The sequence below is a fragment of the Thermobia domestica genome, chromosome 1 (assembly GCF_964235325.1).
Source record: "Thermobia domestica chromosome 1, izTheDome1.hap1.1, whole genome shotgun sequence".
NCBI lineage: Eukaryota > Metazoa > Arthropoda > Insecta > Zygentoma > Lepismatidae > Thermobia > Thermobia domestica.
This window is the reverse complement of record NC_137454.1, coordinates 314,777,250-314,794,234: the sequence shown is the minus strand read 5'-3', so window position 1 is coordinate 314,794,234 and position 16,985 is coordinate 314,777,250. Positions and strand designations below refer to the sequence as shown.

At 35.8% G+C, this 16,985-nt stretch overlaps 1 protein-coding gene across 5 annotated transcripts in view; it reads left to right on the top strand.

Moving 5' to 3' along the window:
* LOC145662462 (pickpocket protein 28-like) overlaps positions 1-16,764 on the top strand; it is a 66,412-nt gene extending 49,648 nt beyond the window's left edge. For all 5 annotated transcript variants that reach the window (XM_081728081.1, XM_081728098.1, XM_081728070.1 and 2 more), the window contains 4 exons: positions 5,021-5,080; positions 12,616-12,796; positions 15,954-16,045; positions 16,553-16,764. In XM_081728081.1, coding sequence (XP_081584207.1) covers positions 5,021-5,080; positions 12,616-12,796; positions 15,954-16,045; positions 16,553-16,710 — 491 coding nt within the window. In that variant the 3' untranslated portion in view covers positions 16,711-16,764. The remainder of the gene's footprint in view (positions 1-5,020; positions 5,081-12,615; positions 12,797-15,953; positions 16,046-16,552) is intronic.
* Positions 16,765-16,985: the final 221 nt, after the last annotated feature.

Genomic DNA, 16,985 nt, shown 5'->3' with positions numbered 1-16,985 from the left:
AAAAGTTTTGGGAGTTTTCCGCCTGATGTCAGCGAAATTTTGTACAGTTCTATAATTCTAATTTCGTAATTAACACATTCCCCCTATTTTCTCTTGTATCCGAATTAGTGCATTCCTGGTCGAACCATGGTTTGTTCCTATGTATTTCCGCGTACGACAAGTTTTTCTTTTGCTGTAATTTTAATGCTATCCCTAATTTTAAACCAAGTATCCTCAACACTAGTGTATTCCGAACCTTGTAATTCCGAGAATTTATTCAATATTTTAATCTGGTATTTCCTTTTCACCTGACCCCCTCTAACTTCTTTAAATGAAATCCTCTCTCCGTTTTCAGATGCTGAATACTTCCTTTTCTCAAAGCGTCTCCCTCTTATAATCACTGCTACTAGGTAGTAGTCAGTAGGTCAGTACCATATTCGCTCCCCAAAACGACCGAACATCAATTATGCTAGACTGTATTCTTGTATCTACTAAAAAGTGATCCATTTGATTATGTTTTTTTTTTTTTTTTTTCGTGTTGCATGGTCATAGTATATTTACAAATGTTACGATGTGGGAATTTTGTACTCTTCTCTGTAAGGTTTTTAGATGTTGTAAAGTTCACTTGTGCAAAGTTTACCTTTGTATTACTTTCTTTATGCAGACTTTCGTTCCCTATAATTGGTTTGAAAATATTTCTCGGCTTACTTTCGCATTGGAACCTTTCAATAGATTGTTTTGGATAAGGGTTGAAGTAACAAAATGAAATTAATTAAAATAGTTTTAGTTTAACGTCTCAACGTTTATGTCCTTTAGAATAAAGCAGACGGATGATTAATGAAAATGAATGCCTGTGAAATTAAATTTATTGTGCTCTCCCGCTGGGAATCAAACCCGAAACCAGGCGCTAGCTACTAGATCTTTTCAGAGAAAAGATCAATCGATCATTCCTGAGTACCCGAGTTTCCTCGTAGAGGATTTCAACTCTCACTAAAGTAGACAGGGACACAAACCAAACATATCCAAGACAGTTAAAATTCCGATCATACTCTTTAGAGAAACCTAAATTCCCAGTGGATTGCACATGATCCGAGACGACTCGGCTATTTTCATCAACTGTTTTTCTTTAAAAAATTGAATTGGATTGGATTTGAGTTTAACGTCCAGTTCGGCAGCAAGGCTATATGAGACAAGGACCTACAGATTAATATGAGATCCAAATAACTTGAGCTCCAACAGGGAATCTAACTCGGGTCTCCAATGCCAAAGGCGCGTACGTTATCCACATAGCCATGAGGGAAAGCTTAAACCAGCTGAGAGGGCTCGTTAAACAAATTTGGAGTTTTGTAGGATATATTTTATTCATGTATTTATTTATTACTTTTTGGTTCATCTTTTGCTAAATTTTGTTCTCTTACCTGGTTTATATTGATATAGACCAATTTTTATTGTGTCCTATACATTAGTTAGCTTTGTATGGACATGAGTTCATGTCGAAATGTAGTCCTTTATGGAATATAACGCAATTTTCTAGAAGGAATATAAACCCATATCCAAATCAATTCTTCAAACTTAAGAAAATCCATAAATATCTTAATTTACTAAATTAATTTCTTCTTCCATTATTAACAGGATTAGTACAAAATATTTAAAACTTTTTCTGTTATATGTGTGAAGTAGGCTTATTCTCTGTTGTAAAAAGAACAAAAGTATTTTAGTAGTATTAAAAAAATATATAGAAATTATTGCTTATAACCAACTGTAAGGTAATACTTGCACTTCATTCTAAAACTTTAATATACCCTAATTACCGATATGTTTGCGTTTCATACCTGCTATTTACTGTCATATCTCAACATGTCTAATGGCAGATTCTAGGTCTCTTATCTTATCTTATCCCATTGGATGGACCACTAAGATAGAAAACCAGGAATAGAGTGGCCAGCTGCTTTCCTCTGGTTTGAACAAGTATATGAAATATTGGAAAATAAAGAATTGAAATTCAGGGATAGATTAAGTACTAACATTAGGGGTACAATTTATAGAATAAATTAGTGATTACGATTTCATTACACGTACAGGGTCCTATAGAGAATCGTTTTTAATATTGTATTAAGTGTTTTAACTAAAGCGTGATGCTAACTTCTGTATTTAGAAGCACGTTAATGAAGTTAAAAGCCTGACATACTAAAAATAATACAAAATTTACCGTTTTTCTTTGGAAAAGAAATAATGAAATACAACTTACAACAATCATAGATAATGTTATTCTACAACAGAAAATATGAACCTGAAGAATTTTCAGTGTTGCCATACATAGAAATTACAGCATTGCCAGAATAACATTTCTCCCAAAATCTAAGTTAAGGCAGCGAATAAAGGAAAGAACTCAACTGCATTTGAATATGGATCATGTCTTGGAATCCTGTGAATTACTTTTTAAAATGATAGTTGTGTTTAGTTTTGTAATAAACAAAATAGTTTTAATATGCATTTATTAAAATTAAATAATAATGTTATTTAAAAGTATTATAGTTAACAGGATTCCAAAACAACATGATACGTAATCAAATGCAGTTGAGTTCTTTCCTTCAGTCGCTGCCTTAACTTAGATTTTGGGAGAAATGTTATTCAGGCAATGCTGTAATTTCTATGTATGGCAACACTGAAAATTCTTCAGGTTCATATTTTCTGTTGTAGATTAACATTACCTATGATTGTGGTAAGTTGCATTTCATTATCTCCTTTCACTTATGAAAAAACAAGCAAAAGAAAAATGGTAAATGTATTATTTTTAGTATATCAGGCTCTTAAGAACGATTCATTTCGAAAAAGGCCAATCACGACTTATCCGCAGGGCTAGCCAAACACATTAGGAGAAATCAGGACAAGAGAGAATAATTCTCTTTAACCACGAGTTCTACAGTTTGTTTGGACAACCCTATCGGAAGTCGTGGCTGGCCTTTTTCGATGTAAAATGTTGCTAACTTCACTAATATTTCGCTTTAACCACGCTTTAATCAAACTCTTAATACAAAGCTGAAAACGACTCTCCATAGGGCCCATAGTGACTCAGCTACGTCGACTAACATTCTTCCACATAATGACCCTCTGATTTATTACGAGGTAATATCAAAATAACCAGATTCTTAACATAGAAAGCGGAAGCAGCTCCTCAGGGTAGGCAAGTTAGGCTAAGACTACCCTGGTTTACTTGAATAATTTACTAATTATATCTTTGTATTTGTAGAGCATTGTATCAGAACTTTCATGTAACAGAGTCTTCAAAATGTATAAATTTGCAATTAATGGTACACGCAAAGGCCTGGAAGAACGTGCGCTCATCAACTTTTGCATTGTAGTTCATGAAGAACCCGCTAGTAGCTCCGAAATAACTAAGGCCGGGAAATTTTAATCTGCCTGCTCTGGCAGATATTTTCAGTGTGTATTACAAGTTTTAGCCCATGAATAAGCATATTATCCAACACATGTTCTGAAGCATACACAGCGCATGCGTATAAAGTTTTGGCCAGCTCTTGCAGACTCTTCCTACCCCAACAGATACAGCGCCGCCGTGCCAAGCGCTGGTTCCCTTTTCTTGAGGTCGCTAGTATCGCGTCATTACATGTGCTTTTACAGTTGCGAACGGCGTTAGGAAATTAAACGTGCTAGAGACAAAACCAGAAAGTAATCCAGAGGGAGAGGCAATCGATAACAAATAATACATGTTGTTAGTGCTCGGTATCTTATCCTTTTAAACGATCGGCATACAAACAACAGAAAGGATTATTATTTCAGAAATAATAAAAACGTGTGCTTTCTTCTAATATTAAACAGGACGGCATGACCATCTGAAAATAATAATAGGTCTAATACTACTACTACTACTACTACTACTACTACTACTACTACTACTACTACTAATAATAATAATAATAATAATAATAATAATACTTATTATTATTATTATTATTATTATTATTATTATTATTATTATTATTATTATTATTATTAAATTAGTTATGATACATTTGTTGCGTCAGTAGTATTGCAAGCGGTGGACGATAACTCAGGGCCTCACGCTTTCAGAGGACTCACAAAGACTAATGAGCCTAAATACGATTTGACACTGTCTTTTAGAAAGACCATAATTAATAATGTAAAAACAAACAATTATGAATTCGGAATTGTTTACATAAAACATACCATAATAGCGGCTTGAAACAAACTTATCATCTATTCTTGTAACAATGCCGTGCCGTGGAAAGGGGGGAACGAGGCAATGACCCCGGGAGCCGAAGTAAGGGGGCGGAAAATTCGGGGGTCGAAAGAAGAAGGAGGAAAGAAAAAAGAGGAGAAATTACTTGGAATCAGGGGGTAAAAGTGAGGGGAGCGAGGGAGAATGGCGTCTCCCATCTCCAAAAAATATGTACAGCGTTCCCCCAGTTCCTAAAAAATTACAATGGGCAAAGATAGGCATTGGGACGGTGTGACGTCATGTCGCTACTACCGTCCTCCTATCTTTTCAGTTCCATATTTACCCCTGCTTGGAATAATATGAACTTAAATCCTCTTCCTGCTTTAGGAAGTGATCCTCTAATGTTACTCATGTTAGAAAAATGTGTGCGCACATATATAAAATGTAAAGAAAAGTAATAAGAAATGTTCAAAATCAAGGAAAAGCAGGCTTTATTTTTCATAATTTTCTTACGTTTCGCGCCAACCATGGTGGCACTTTGCGGCTGGTCTGTCGACATCACTTAATCTTATGTAGGGGGGCGCCGTCATATACTCTCGCCCCGGGGCACGGATTTTCCACGGCACTGCATTGTCTTGTAATATTAGGCCACTAACATAGGCGAGTACACAATAAATTTGGTTTTATTGTGTATTAAATTATACACTTTATTTATTTATTTATTTTTTGCCTACCCTGAGCATTTTCGTACGTGCCGCCACTAACAGAAAGAGCTATTATGTATTATGTATTATTAATATCCAACTACATTTACATTTATGTCTGCATATTATTTTCTTTTAGGAAATGAATCTACACCTATTTGTGGACCGGAGAAAATGCATTGCACAAAACTAGCAGTTCGTGAGTATATACAATATTCAGAAATACTTTAAGCTTTATTTACAATTATATATATTTAGTATAATAATATATGTATATAGTATAGTATAATATATAGAAAGTAATTGCTCTAAAATTAATTTTAATTTGTTCTTTCTAATTAATATCAATTGCCATTCAATTTAAGTATAAAATTTGCAATTATATTTAAGTCAATTATTAATTGGTCACCAGGGCATTAAAACTTGTAATTGTTAAATGTCAATCGCAAAGGTGCAACTAAAAATTTATTGTTAATTGCAATTTAGCAATTGAAACTTATAATTGTTAATTGCAATCGAAGTCAGCAATTAACAATAAAGATAAGAAAACGTGTGTGCAGTGGCGGCGTAAGGCAAACTGGGGCCCGGGTCCAGTGAAGTAAGCTGGGGCCCCTTTTCAAACAATCGTGATTTATACACTTCTATTTTTGACATTCATTTACATAATCATTCTTTCTCTTTGCTCCTCATTTCCCGTTGGTGTGTGTGTTTAGATCATTATAATCTGGAATATATTAAACAAATAGGGCTGACATTCAGCATCCCTGTCTATTTTTTAAATGCTAAGAACCGCCTTCAGGTTGGTATCTACAAATAAAACTGGATCACGATTATCATTGCATATTTTTTTATTATTTATTTATTTTTAAACAAATCCCGCGATAGAAAAATGATTAGGGATACAAGTGTAACGGAAACTACAACCCACAACAGAAATAACAATCTTAAGAACAAACAAAACGTAACAATCAAGAATCCAGAATTTATCCTATACCTATACTATCCTAGTATCAACGCGTACTGTAATTAGATGGAATAGTGGAAGTAATGTTCCTAATAATATAGTTAAAGACAAATTTACGTGCAAAACGTAACAATGAGCTGGTATTGCAAAAATTGCAAATAATAATATGACCGATGCGATTCTTAAATGTAAGCTCTATGTTTTCTAGAATATTTTTGTTTGGTTCTCGCCTTTGGTGTTTCTCCTGCGCAAATTCTCATATGGTTAAGTTTATTCATGGTTTCTCATCTGTCTGAATTTACGTTAAATGGGTTTTATTTGATTAGATTTTTCTTCCTACAATTAGCTCCATTCACTTTAATATTCGGTTTCTCTACAGTGATAATGTACGATCTATTTAGTCCCGCTGCTTTTGCCGAAATATCAATGAATAATTAAGCACTAGAATATTTCTCTCCTGCTTGTCTTTTTTACTATTGTTTCCAGATTTCGCACTTGTTTTATGATTATATTATTTTGCATTTAATAATTCAGTCATGTTTATATTCTATCACTTATGACTATTTGCATTACCATTTACTAACATACAGGGTTTTCATAAAGTATGGACGGATTTAATTCGCTTATAATTTACATAAAAATGCTCATATTGAAATCAAATAAAGTGCAAACGGTAGCGGAAGGATTAAATTTTTACCTGTAATCTGCACCATCTCAGTTCATTCACCGCCACACCTCCAACTGGGCGCCATTTACGTCCACACATTCGCGTAGGCGGCGCTGGAATCCACTCACAGCGTTCATCTTGGAAAGGAATCTTCATCATGCAGATCCTGGACTATCTTGATTTTGTAACCTTTGGCCTTGATCGTCTTCTTGGCTATCTTAAACACGGTTGTCTGTGGAATTCCGAGTTCCATGGACCGTCTAGGAATCGACTTCTGTGGGCTGTTGATGATGCTTTCCCTTACCCTGCTCACTATTGCAGCACGACCTTCTCTCTTCCGAGGGTAGTGGTTGCAGGCGATGTTGGCGGCCTCCCACTTCGAGGACGGTCCAGGACGCTTCCTGTCTCCAAGAACTTAGCATGCCACTTTCGGATTGCACTCTCAGTCGGTGCCGGCTTTCGACACACCAGAATTGGTGATTTTAGCTCTGCGTACCACAGAACAATTGCGCTTTCTCTTTCACCGACGCCATCTTTGATACGGTAAAAAATATAGTCTTCTCAGAGGAGTTTTTCATTTATTTATTTCTTTAAAAGACACACACACCAATACAGCTTACAACTTACTTTTAACAGTCAACATTGAAACAACAATGAAAACAACAATGGATGGAATTTGGTAAGAAACTGACCCTTGCCCTCCCTCTCCCTCTCTCAACATGTTCAAGTTGCCGCTTATCTAACAGTGTTGCTAACTAAAAATTTAATCCTTCCGCTACCGTTTGCACTTTATTTGCTTTCATTATGAGCATTTTTATGAAAATTATAAACAAATTAAATCCGTCCAGACTTTATGAAAACCCTGTACTTAGTATTAGAATGTATTATAACAAAAAATCCTGAATATATTGAATAATTGGGGATATTATAGATTAAAATGTGAGCACAGAATTCTACTACGAGTTATACCATCCTACTTTTCATTACCACCTATCACCAGTCAATTGACAAATCTTGACAGTTTTTTATTACTCTTTTGGTACTTTTGGGGGCGCGGTGGCTCAGTGGTAGAGCGTTCACCTCCGGTGCTTGGAGTCCCGGACTTTCTGGTGGACAAACATCGTGCTCGTGGATTTTCTCGGGGTTCTCCCGTTTACTCTCACTTCCTTCATTTCACCTTTTCATTCATTTCTCATCATCACCGTCCCCTTTAGCCTAACCGGCATAAGCGTCGGACGTAAAACAAAGATTTCATTTTCTTTTGGTACTTTTGTATTTTTATTGCCTTTACTTGAAACATGAAACTACTTTCGACAGTAGTTCCACTACCATATTAGCCTATGCTCCACCAACATTCAGAATGATGATACCTTCCTTGCTTTGGTAGCAGCGAAAGTCTCAACTACATTATCAGAATTCAGTGGATGCTATTTCATTTTGGATAGAAAGAATGGCTAGATTCTTGAATCTTTCCTGACTCATTGTGGAATGCAAGTATGATTTTATCAATTTCATTTTTGTGAAAAACCTTTCACATGATGCGACAGATACGGGCAGTGTTATCAAAATCTGAAGAGCGGTTGCCAAACTTTAGTAAATTTCAAGCCCCATTGAAGATACATATTTCAGGATACATTGTGGTGAAAAGTTAAGTTGCTCTTTAGCTTTCTGAGCACACCTTAGTGAACGGATTAAATCCTTACAATCCTGAAATAATAATAAGGCATCCAGGTCATTCGGGTAGAACAAAGCCAAATCTGAGCAACATGCTTTTAGCGTTTTCTCACTCTCATAATCTCGCTGCTGCACAAAGTTGGCGATATAACATAGGAATCCAAATCTGTCGTTCAGGTCATGCATCTGAGTGAAATGATTATTTGTTGTCTCATCTCATCCAGAATTTCATTGATGGAGCGCTTCACTTCGGCCTGTGCAGTCACGAGTTCATTCTTTGCTTCTCCAGGCATGCATCTCCTTCTACTGTGTGTACCCACAATTATGTTCCATGCCCTGCAACTTCTTTCAGCTGTGGATATGATTTCCTTGTCCAGCTCAAGTCTCCAAATATTAATGGTGTTAACCAGGCTCTGTAACTGAATAAGAGTTTGTTTAAAACTCATATCCTGAGATTGAAGGCATTTTTGGATCCGATCAATAAATGAGAGATTTGCAGACCAGAAATATAGTAAAGCGATGAAGTTAAATGACTGGATGCTTGCAAGAAGTCCAGCATCTCCTGTAGTATCAAGCGTTTCAATCGAAGTGTCACGCAGATCTTCCAACGGATCAATTACTTCATCCAATTGACTAGAAACTGCCTTTAAAGTTTCAGCTTTTGATCTCCATCTAGTGTCATTTTCACGTTTCAGACCAATCTTTACGTGATTTTGCAGCACATTCCATCAGTGAGTAGATCTAGAGAAGAATACCAACAAACGTTCCATTGCTCCCAACAAAGTCACCGCCAGAACGTTAACGTGCGCAGCATGTAAGCCACAAGGTTCAATGAATTATTGTTACAAGGAACGAAAATGGCCAAAGGACTTATATTCCGTATGAAAGTTTAAACTCCAGAATATTGCTCGGCCATTGTAGCCTGATTATCACAAGACTGGCCTCTGAAATCTTAATATCAAGCCTATCACATTGAAGTTTCTTCAGTATTTCAGCAGAAATACTCTCAGCAGTCTTTCCTTCGACAGAGATGAAATCAATAAATGTTTCCCGAACTTAAACAGAATCACGTTATATGTCAACAAATCAGATGATTTGTGACAAGTGTTCCATATGAGAACCATCAGGGGTTAAATATAATGCTGAAGTATTTTGATTATTTGAACACTTCTTTTCTTATTGAACACTTTCTTCACTCTACATTTGTGGGCTGAAGTGTAAATTCATACGCCAAAAGACAAGAGCAGAAATGGGAAACCAGCTAAGCAAAAGGGTTTCACTCATTGAAAATTCAACTCGTAAAGGACAAAAGAATAAAGACAGAAGGAAAACAAGTGAATTAGCGACTATAGCGTCTGCACCAAAGAGCTTTTAATTAGGAACAGAATGCTAATACCCTAATAAAGCATTATATACGTTGATCCCTTCTTTCTACCCTTCTTTTGAAGCGATATATGAATAAATAAACAGTGATAGTTTAGGAAGCAGGCTGGCATAAGAGGCCCCATTACTTGCATCATAAGACCTTAGAATATAAATAACACAATATACTTTCGTATTTTAATCTACACAGCTTTCCCTTTAAATTTCTCTGAGGTTATTGAACACAGTGAAACTTTTATTTTATTCATATTTTAATCCACATACTTCTTTTTCTCTTAAATTTCTTTGGTGCCCCAAGAGATAACTTTTATTTTATTTATTTTTCAACTTTAAAAAAAATTCTTGGGGGCCCTAAGAAAGTGAAATGTCTGTTTTAGCTTTTCGCCTGCATTCAACCTTTCCGTCTTTGGGGAGGGGGGGAGGAAAGAGTATGAAACATTTACTTATATTTAATCTACATTCAGTTTTTTCTTTAAATTACTTTCGGGTCCCCAAGAGAGTGAGGCCCGAAGTTTATAGTTTGTTTAGCTTGTACGGAAATCCAGCACTGATTAGCTTTATTAGACAGATATTTCTGTTGTTTCATCCATTATTTGATGTAATATTGATCGACAATTAATTGCGCTTACATTTAGGGAAGGTGTGGATTATAAACCTTGACGGCCCTTGTACGGCTCATGCTAACAAGGTTCCTTAGTAATTTTTTTACCTAATGCCGGGGGCCCCCACAAAGTGGGCCCCGGGGCGGGGGCACCGCTCGCCCCGCCCTTACGCCGCCACTGTGTGTGTGTATTGTTTTTTTCCACTTATCGTTAATGTTTTACATATGACATAAGGTACTTATATGAAATGCTGGATTACGACCATTTCCTCGCCCCCCTTGGAGAAAAACCGAAATAAAGAGTTTTTTGATATTATGTTTATGGTTCTATCCCCCTCGGAAAGACTCTATATGCCTATCGGTTCAAATCTAATATCACTTCCGGTTCCAATGCTGATTCCCACAGAACAAAAACTGTAAGAGATATGGAGGAGCAGTTTCCTGAACTCGATTCCTTATGCCAAGAATAGGTTCCATCTTATTCATTAACTTCTATTTAAACCGGAAGTAATTCAAATTAACCATTTCCGGTTTCAATATTTATCACCATAGAACAAATTGTAATAGACAATGGGAAGCGTTTTCTGCAATCGATTCAATATATCAAGAGTACATTGCATCGCAACTCGCAACACGCTACCGAAGCAGAAAGTGGTTTAAATTAACGATTTCCGGTTTCAACTTTTATTGGCATAGAATAAAAACAGTAAGGCATAGCGAGTAATGGCATTTTGATAATAATTCAGCGTCCGAGGAACAGGTTATATTTTTGATCTTGTTCGTCTATTGCAACCAATAGTTATAGATGTACTAGTTGAAGTTTGAGTATTGAATTATCATAGTTGTCTATCGTAGTTTCACACTCTGAAACGAAATTCGCTTGTTATAATTTAGTAATTCGTACACTTAAGGATCTTCACTACAGTAAAATTAAACTACCGCTAATTTCAGAGCTTTTCTTTAATATCTTCAAAACAAATAATAAAAAAAAATATTCGAAAAGCAGAAACGTAGTGAACTAGACAATACGATTTTGCATGTAATACCTTTACCACAATACCTTCACCTATCCGCTTTTGGTATGCCGCTATTTACAGAACCCGCAAAAAATGCTAAATCTATCTACAGCTGCAAAACGAAAGCAGATACATGAGTTGCAATAACGGTATCACATCCAAAATCTTATTGTCTAGTTCACTACGTTTCTACTTTTCGAATATTTTTTATTTGTTTTGATATTACAGAAAAACTCTAAAATTAGTTTAATTTCCCTATAGTGAAGACCCTTAACACGGAGAATTATGCAACATTTTCATAGGTATATGTAGGGCCTATACAGTGAACTATCACGTACGAACAGTATTTTGACGCACGAACGGACACACACCCGTGGACCCACAAATACATGCGTCCCGAAAGTGTTTTTCAGCGTTTGCTGTAAATATTATGTCAGGAAACTGTGATCAGAACTACTTTTAGTCCGTTCTTTGCACTTTTTGTGATTTTACCCCTCACTGTATTGTGTAATGTGCTTCTTATTTGTCTTCAAAAGGGATAATATTGTATTCATTCTTTATTCTTCACCATAGGAAGCACTTAACATATAAAACATATACAGGGTTTTTATAAAGTCTGGACGGATTTAATTTGCTATAATTTTCATAAAAATGCTCATAATGAAATCAAATAAAGTGCAAACGGTAGCGGAAGGATTAAATTTTTAGTTGGCAACACTGTTAGATAAGCGGCAACTCTGAACACGTTGAGAGAGGGAGAGGGAGGGCAAGGGTCAGTTTCTTACCAAATTCCATCCATTGTTGTTTCAATGTTGACTGTTAAAATTAAGTTGTAAGCTGTATTGGTGTGTGTGTCTTTTAAAGAAATAAATAAATGAAAAACTCCTCTGAGAAGACTATATTTTTTACCTTATCAAAGATGGCGTCAGTGAAAGAGAAAGCGCAATGTGTTCTGTGGTACGCAGAGCTAAAATAACCAATTCTGGTGTGTCGAAAGTTCACCAAAGAGTTCAAAAAGCAGGCACCGACTGAGAGTGCAATCCGAAAGTGGCATGCTAAGTTCTTGGAGACAGGAAGCGTCCTGGACCGTCCTGTGGCGGACGGCGCTGGAACGCTGTGAGCGGATTCCAGCGCCGCCTACGCGAATGTGTGGACGTAAATGGCGCCCAGTTAGAGGTGTGGCGGTGAATGAACTGAGCTGGTGCAGATTACAGGTAAAAATTTAATCCTTCCGCTACCGCTTGCACTTTATTTGATTTCAATATGAGCATTTTTATGTAAATTATAAGCGAATTAAATCCGTCCATACTTTATGAAAACCCTGTATATAGTACTATATCTGTATGACTGGAACGGCTTAGTGGCAGTATATTTATGTGGAAACAAATAGCAAATAGCATTTTTTTTTAACTATTTGTTTATATTGCAGGTGAACTCCGAGAGAAAGTTGTAAGTGAAGAACTGAAGACCGGCAAATTGCTTTCCAATACTTTCTGTAATTGTCTACCATCCTGCACTGATCTCAAATATACAGCATCCATCTCTATGTCTGACCTTATTATGCAAAGGTTGTTTGCCATCAACAAGCGGGAGAACTGGAATAAAGAATCGTTAAGTATTATTATAATTAACTTATTGCATTCTCGATCTGTTTAGACAGAATATATACAGTATAATGGAAGCGTGAACAACATTTCAATATTTATATATAAGAGAACCCGGCTACTAAGAGCGAACGAAATGCCGGGTCATTTTTCTCGTTTACGCAATGTGGTATGTGGCAGAAACCACACTTGCATGTAGCTAAATTGTGTGGAGTTTGTACTTCTTTCGCATAGTAACATAATAATGACTAATTGTCATTTATGACACATTGCGTTCTTCCCGAAAGAAGCTTTGGTTGAGTTCGCGCTTACTTCCCGGAACGCCTTATACGTAACCTTGACAGGATATTTCTTGCATCGCATGGTATCGTGATAACTTTGGTAAGTGACAATGGACATTCCCAGTAGATGATAGTATAGGATGGCTCAAAAGTAGGTATACAGTACCTTACTGATCAGTCCATTGCATATTATATCATTTCTTATTGTTATCCATCGGGTAGACTTAGTTTCTTTATTATTTGTTCTTAATTTTTTTTTTTACTTACATCTTAAGCTCGGAAGAACCGAAGCAAATAAGCCCGTAAACTAGAATGTTATACTTGATCAATTCGGGGGTGTATACCTACTTTTGGGCCACCCTGTATATAATAATTATTGTCACATCAAAAATACTTCTGAACAAGTTCATTACGATGAATAATTCAGTTTATGTGCTAATTCCAACTAAATGAAAATTACAACGAAATTTCACTCTCTTCACACTCGTTCGCTCACAAATAGACCACAATACTTTTCTTTTGAGGGGAAATAGTTTTTGCTATAAAAAATGTTTGACATCACCTGACTATTTAACACTTTTTATCATAAACATAGTTACATGCTATTTACTGAACGGTTTAATTAAAATTTAATATACTTCCATTTTCTATATATAATATTTGCATGAGTATAAAGTATACATAAAAAGTACGAAGTATGAATGAAATAATATTAAAACGGCAGAAGAAAAATCACATCATTTCAGGTTCGAATCGGGTGTTAAACAACATTGAAAACATTATAAAATCAGGCCCGTATCCAGGGGGGGTCTAGGGGGGCCGGCCCCTAAATTGTTGCTGGCCTCCTAAAAGTTTTACAATAGGCTTGCAAAAAACTATAATATGGTGGTGAAGTATCATATGGTTGGATCGGGCTCCCCCTAACTTCAGCCCCCCCTAAATTTTTGGGCTAGCTACGGGCCTGTATAAAATCACTACAAATTTTTAAAGTTCTAATCACATCGATTTATAAGTTGCCAAAATTTTCATCTTTAAGACCAAATGTTTCGCAAATAGTGAGGAATGGTGCCAAAAGAACATTGTTTTGAAACAATACACTTAGAGGTGTTATACGTTGCGTAAATGCTATGAGGTAACCATTTAGAAAATGTCATGGTTCGTCATCAGTCAGCAAGCACTGAGAACTTTTCATAATGACTTGGCTGGATGTAATCAATAATGGCTTGTATACGTTCTCTTAATAATCCCACACGCTCCGTCACCATTCTGACAGCCACATTTCGGAGAAGATAATGTTCTTGAAGGAATGTACTGTATATTGTGCATTTTTTGAACTTAGTAACTCACTCCTTGTTTGTCGTATAGGAAGACGTGTCGTCCTTCACTATTAGACTGCATATAGACGTGGACGTATTTCTCTGACAAACGCTTTGGAATGACAACATAATATACATATATTAATACTTCATCTTACTCGAGCAATTTGCAACTCTGTTGACAGATGTGCACTTTCATTGTCGTGTGGTTCCATTGAGTTGGACAGGCTGAGTCAGGTGTTATACGTTATTAGAAACTGCACTTCTCAATTATGAAAACTTCACCCTGCTGCGACAAACCTTTCCATTCTTAGAACATTACGAAGTCAAAATTTGGTATTTTCCTTTTCAGTTATTTTGAAAATGATGAAATAACGAAGAATACTTAGATATACACTGTTAATGGAAATGACACTACCAGTCCCGTGCTATCTCGGACTCGACTCTGTGTGACCATAAGGAGGTTCGCCTCAAAGATCTGTAATTATGTCGAGCCTAGTTATTAAAATATTTAAAATCTAGGCGCACAGCAATGCTCCAAGACAAGTTTTCACTCATTCTCACAATATTTTTACAGAAGTTTTCAATTCTGGAAATCTGAAATGATGTCAAGATCTATTGAAATACAAAATTTAAAATGAAATTTGCAGTTTCAGTGCTAGGAGTAGTTTGCCTGGAGAGGCTTTTACCATAGATTTCATATTCCGATTTTCGAATTTCAATACAACTTGGCATCATTTCAGGTCTTCATTCTTTTTCTGGCCGGATGAAATGATATATGTACGTGAAATTGACTCAATTTTTCACATTTATGTTTCTGGTGGGATCTATTAACACTTCTCCTCCAGATCATATGATACTCCTCCCCCGGATTTGCTTTTGCGCGAGTGACCCCACAAGTTAGTGGATACTCGAAGTCATTGCTTCCGAAGATATGTTGAGAACAACCAACGAATTGCGGTAAAGGCTTCTGAAGCATGAATATTTCGAGATAGTTTTTCACTCTTTCAATATAAAATAAGAAATAACAGCAACTTTTCACACATAAACGAACGAGTTTGCGTTGACTTCGTACTCTACCCCTGAGCGTATACGGCATTTGATATTTCCTTAGTTCAAACAGTTACCAAACATTGTTAAAGTCATCAAATCTAGGAGATTCAGGTGGGCAGCTCATGTAGCCAGAATGGAAGAAAGTATGTATGCTTTCAAAATTTTAACTGGAAATCCAATCAGAAAACGACCATTAGGAAGACCTAGGTGCAGATGGAAGGACAATATTAAAATGGATCTCGTGGAAATCGGAATACAAAATAGAAACTGGATCCAGTTGGCTACAGAGGGAAGTCAATGGAGATCTTTCGTGAATGCGGCATTGAACCCCCGGGTTCCAGAAGCCATAGAAGGAGTTAGTTTCTTCTACTTAGGTTTTGATAGGTTTCAGTTAGTTAGTTCAAACAGACAACTTTGTAGAATTTTTTCCTGGGCTACATGCTGAAATACATGAATCTGTACTATCTAGTTTGAATATATCGTATAAATAATATTTTATTCCTTGTTTTCCAGGAAAAACTATGGAACCTTATCAATAATTTTCAAAGAGCATCAGTTTATTAACAACCAAAGGAACGAAATGTTTGATTTAACAGACTTCCTAGGTAAGCTTTAATTAAGAATTACGACGTATTGAAGTGAAGTTCTAATACTGTAGATACTTCTATCAAATGGGATTATAATCTCAGTTTAACTCTACTTTGCAAGATGAAATATTTACCCGATAGATTAACTTAAGAAATTAAATGGGACCCCGCGATGACTCACTGGAAGTGTGTTTATCTCTAATGGGTAGAGTTTTTCGTTCGAGGTAGTACCAAGTGGGATTACTTCAACGTCTTAGATTCCTTTGTCACCTTCTTTTATAGATAGTGAATAAAAAGTATGTGTTATACTTATTCGAAATCTAATATAAGTTCCCCCACAAAGCACACTTTATTATGATATAACAGCTACAAGTTGCACAGAGTCGACTTAAAGAGAAGTGAACAAAATCCTAGAGACATTGCAAAGAGTAAGAAGTTTAAAACCAAGAAAATATCTAAATACATAGTATATTGAGTATTACTTTGTTAGTGGAAAGTCTAACGCAGTTTTATCTTTTGTTTCAGCAAATTGTGGTGGATTGCTTGGGCTCTGTTTAGGATTCAGTGTCCTGAGCTTGGTTGAAATAGTATATTTTGTAACGCTTCGAATATTCTGTGATCGCAGGAAGACGCAGAAGAGAAAGACGTTGCATATATCAAATATTACAATACCACGTTCATAAATGTTTATGTATCGGTTTTATCCAAGGCATTAGTAATAAAACACTGATTAATAATGGATATTATAATTATTTGCTGTATTAAAATCATGAAATACTTAATATAGAATATGAACGACAGCACCTGAGTGTACATTTATTCGGTATCTTATTATACGAATTATTATTATTTTTTTAAAAAAAGTCTTCTAAATATGTATTTGTACACCTACAAACTATGACGAACCTGTGTTTAATTATGATCATGAAGAGGAAAGTGACAAACGTTATTGAAGACA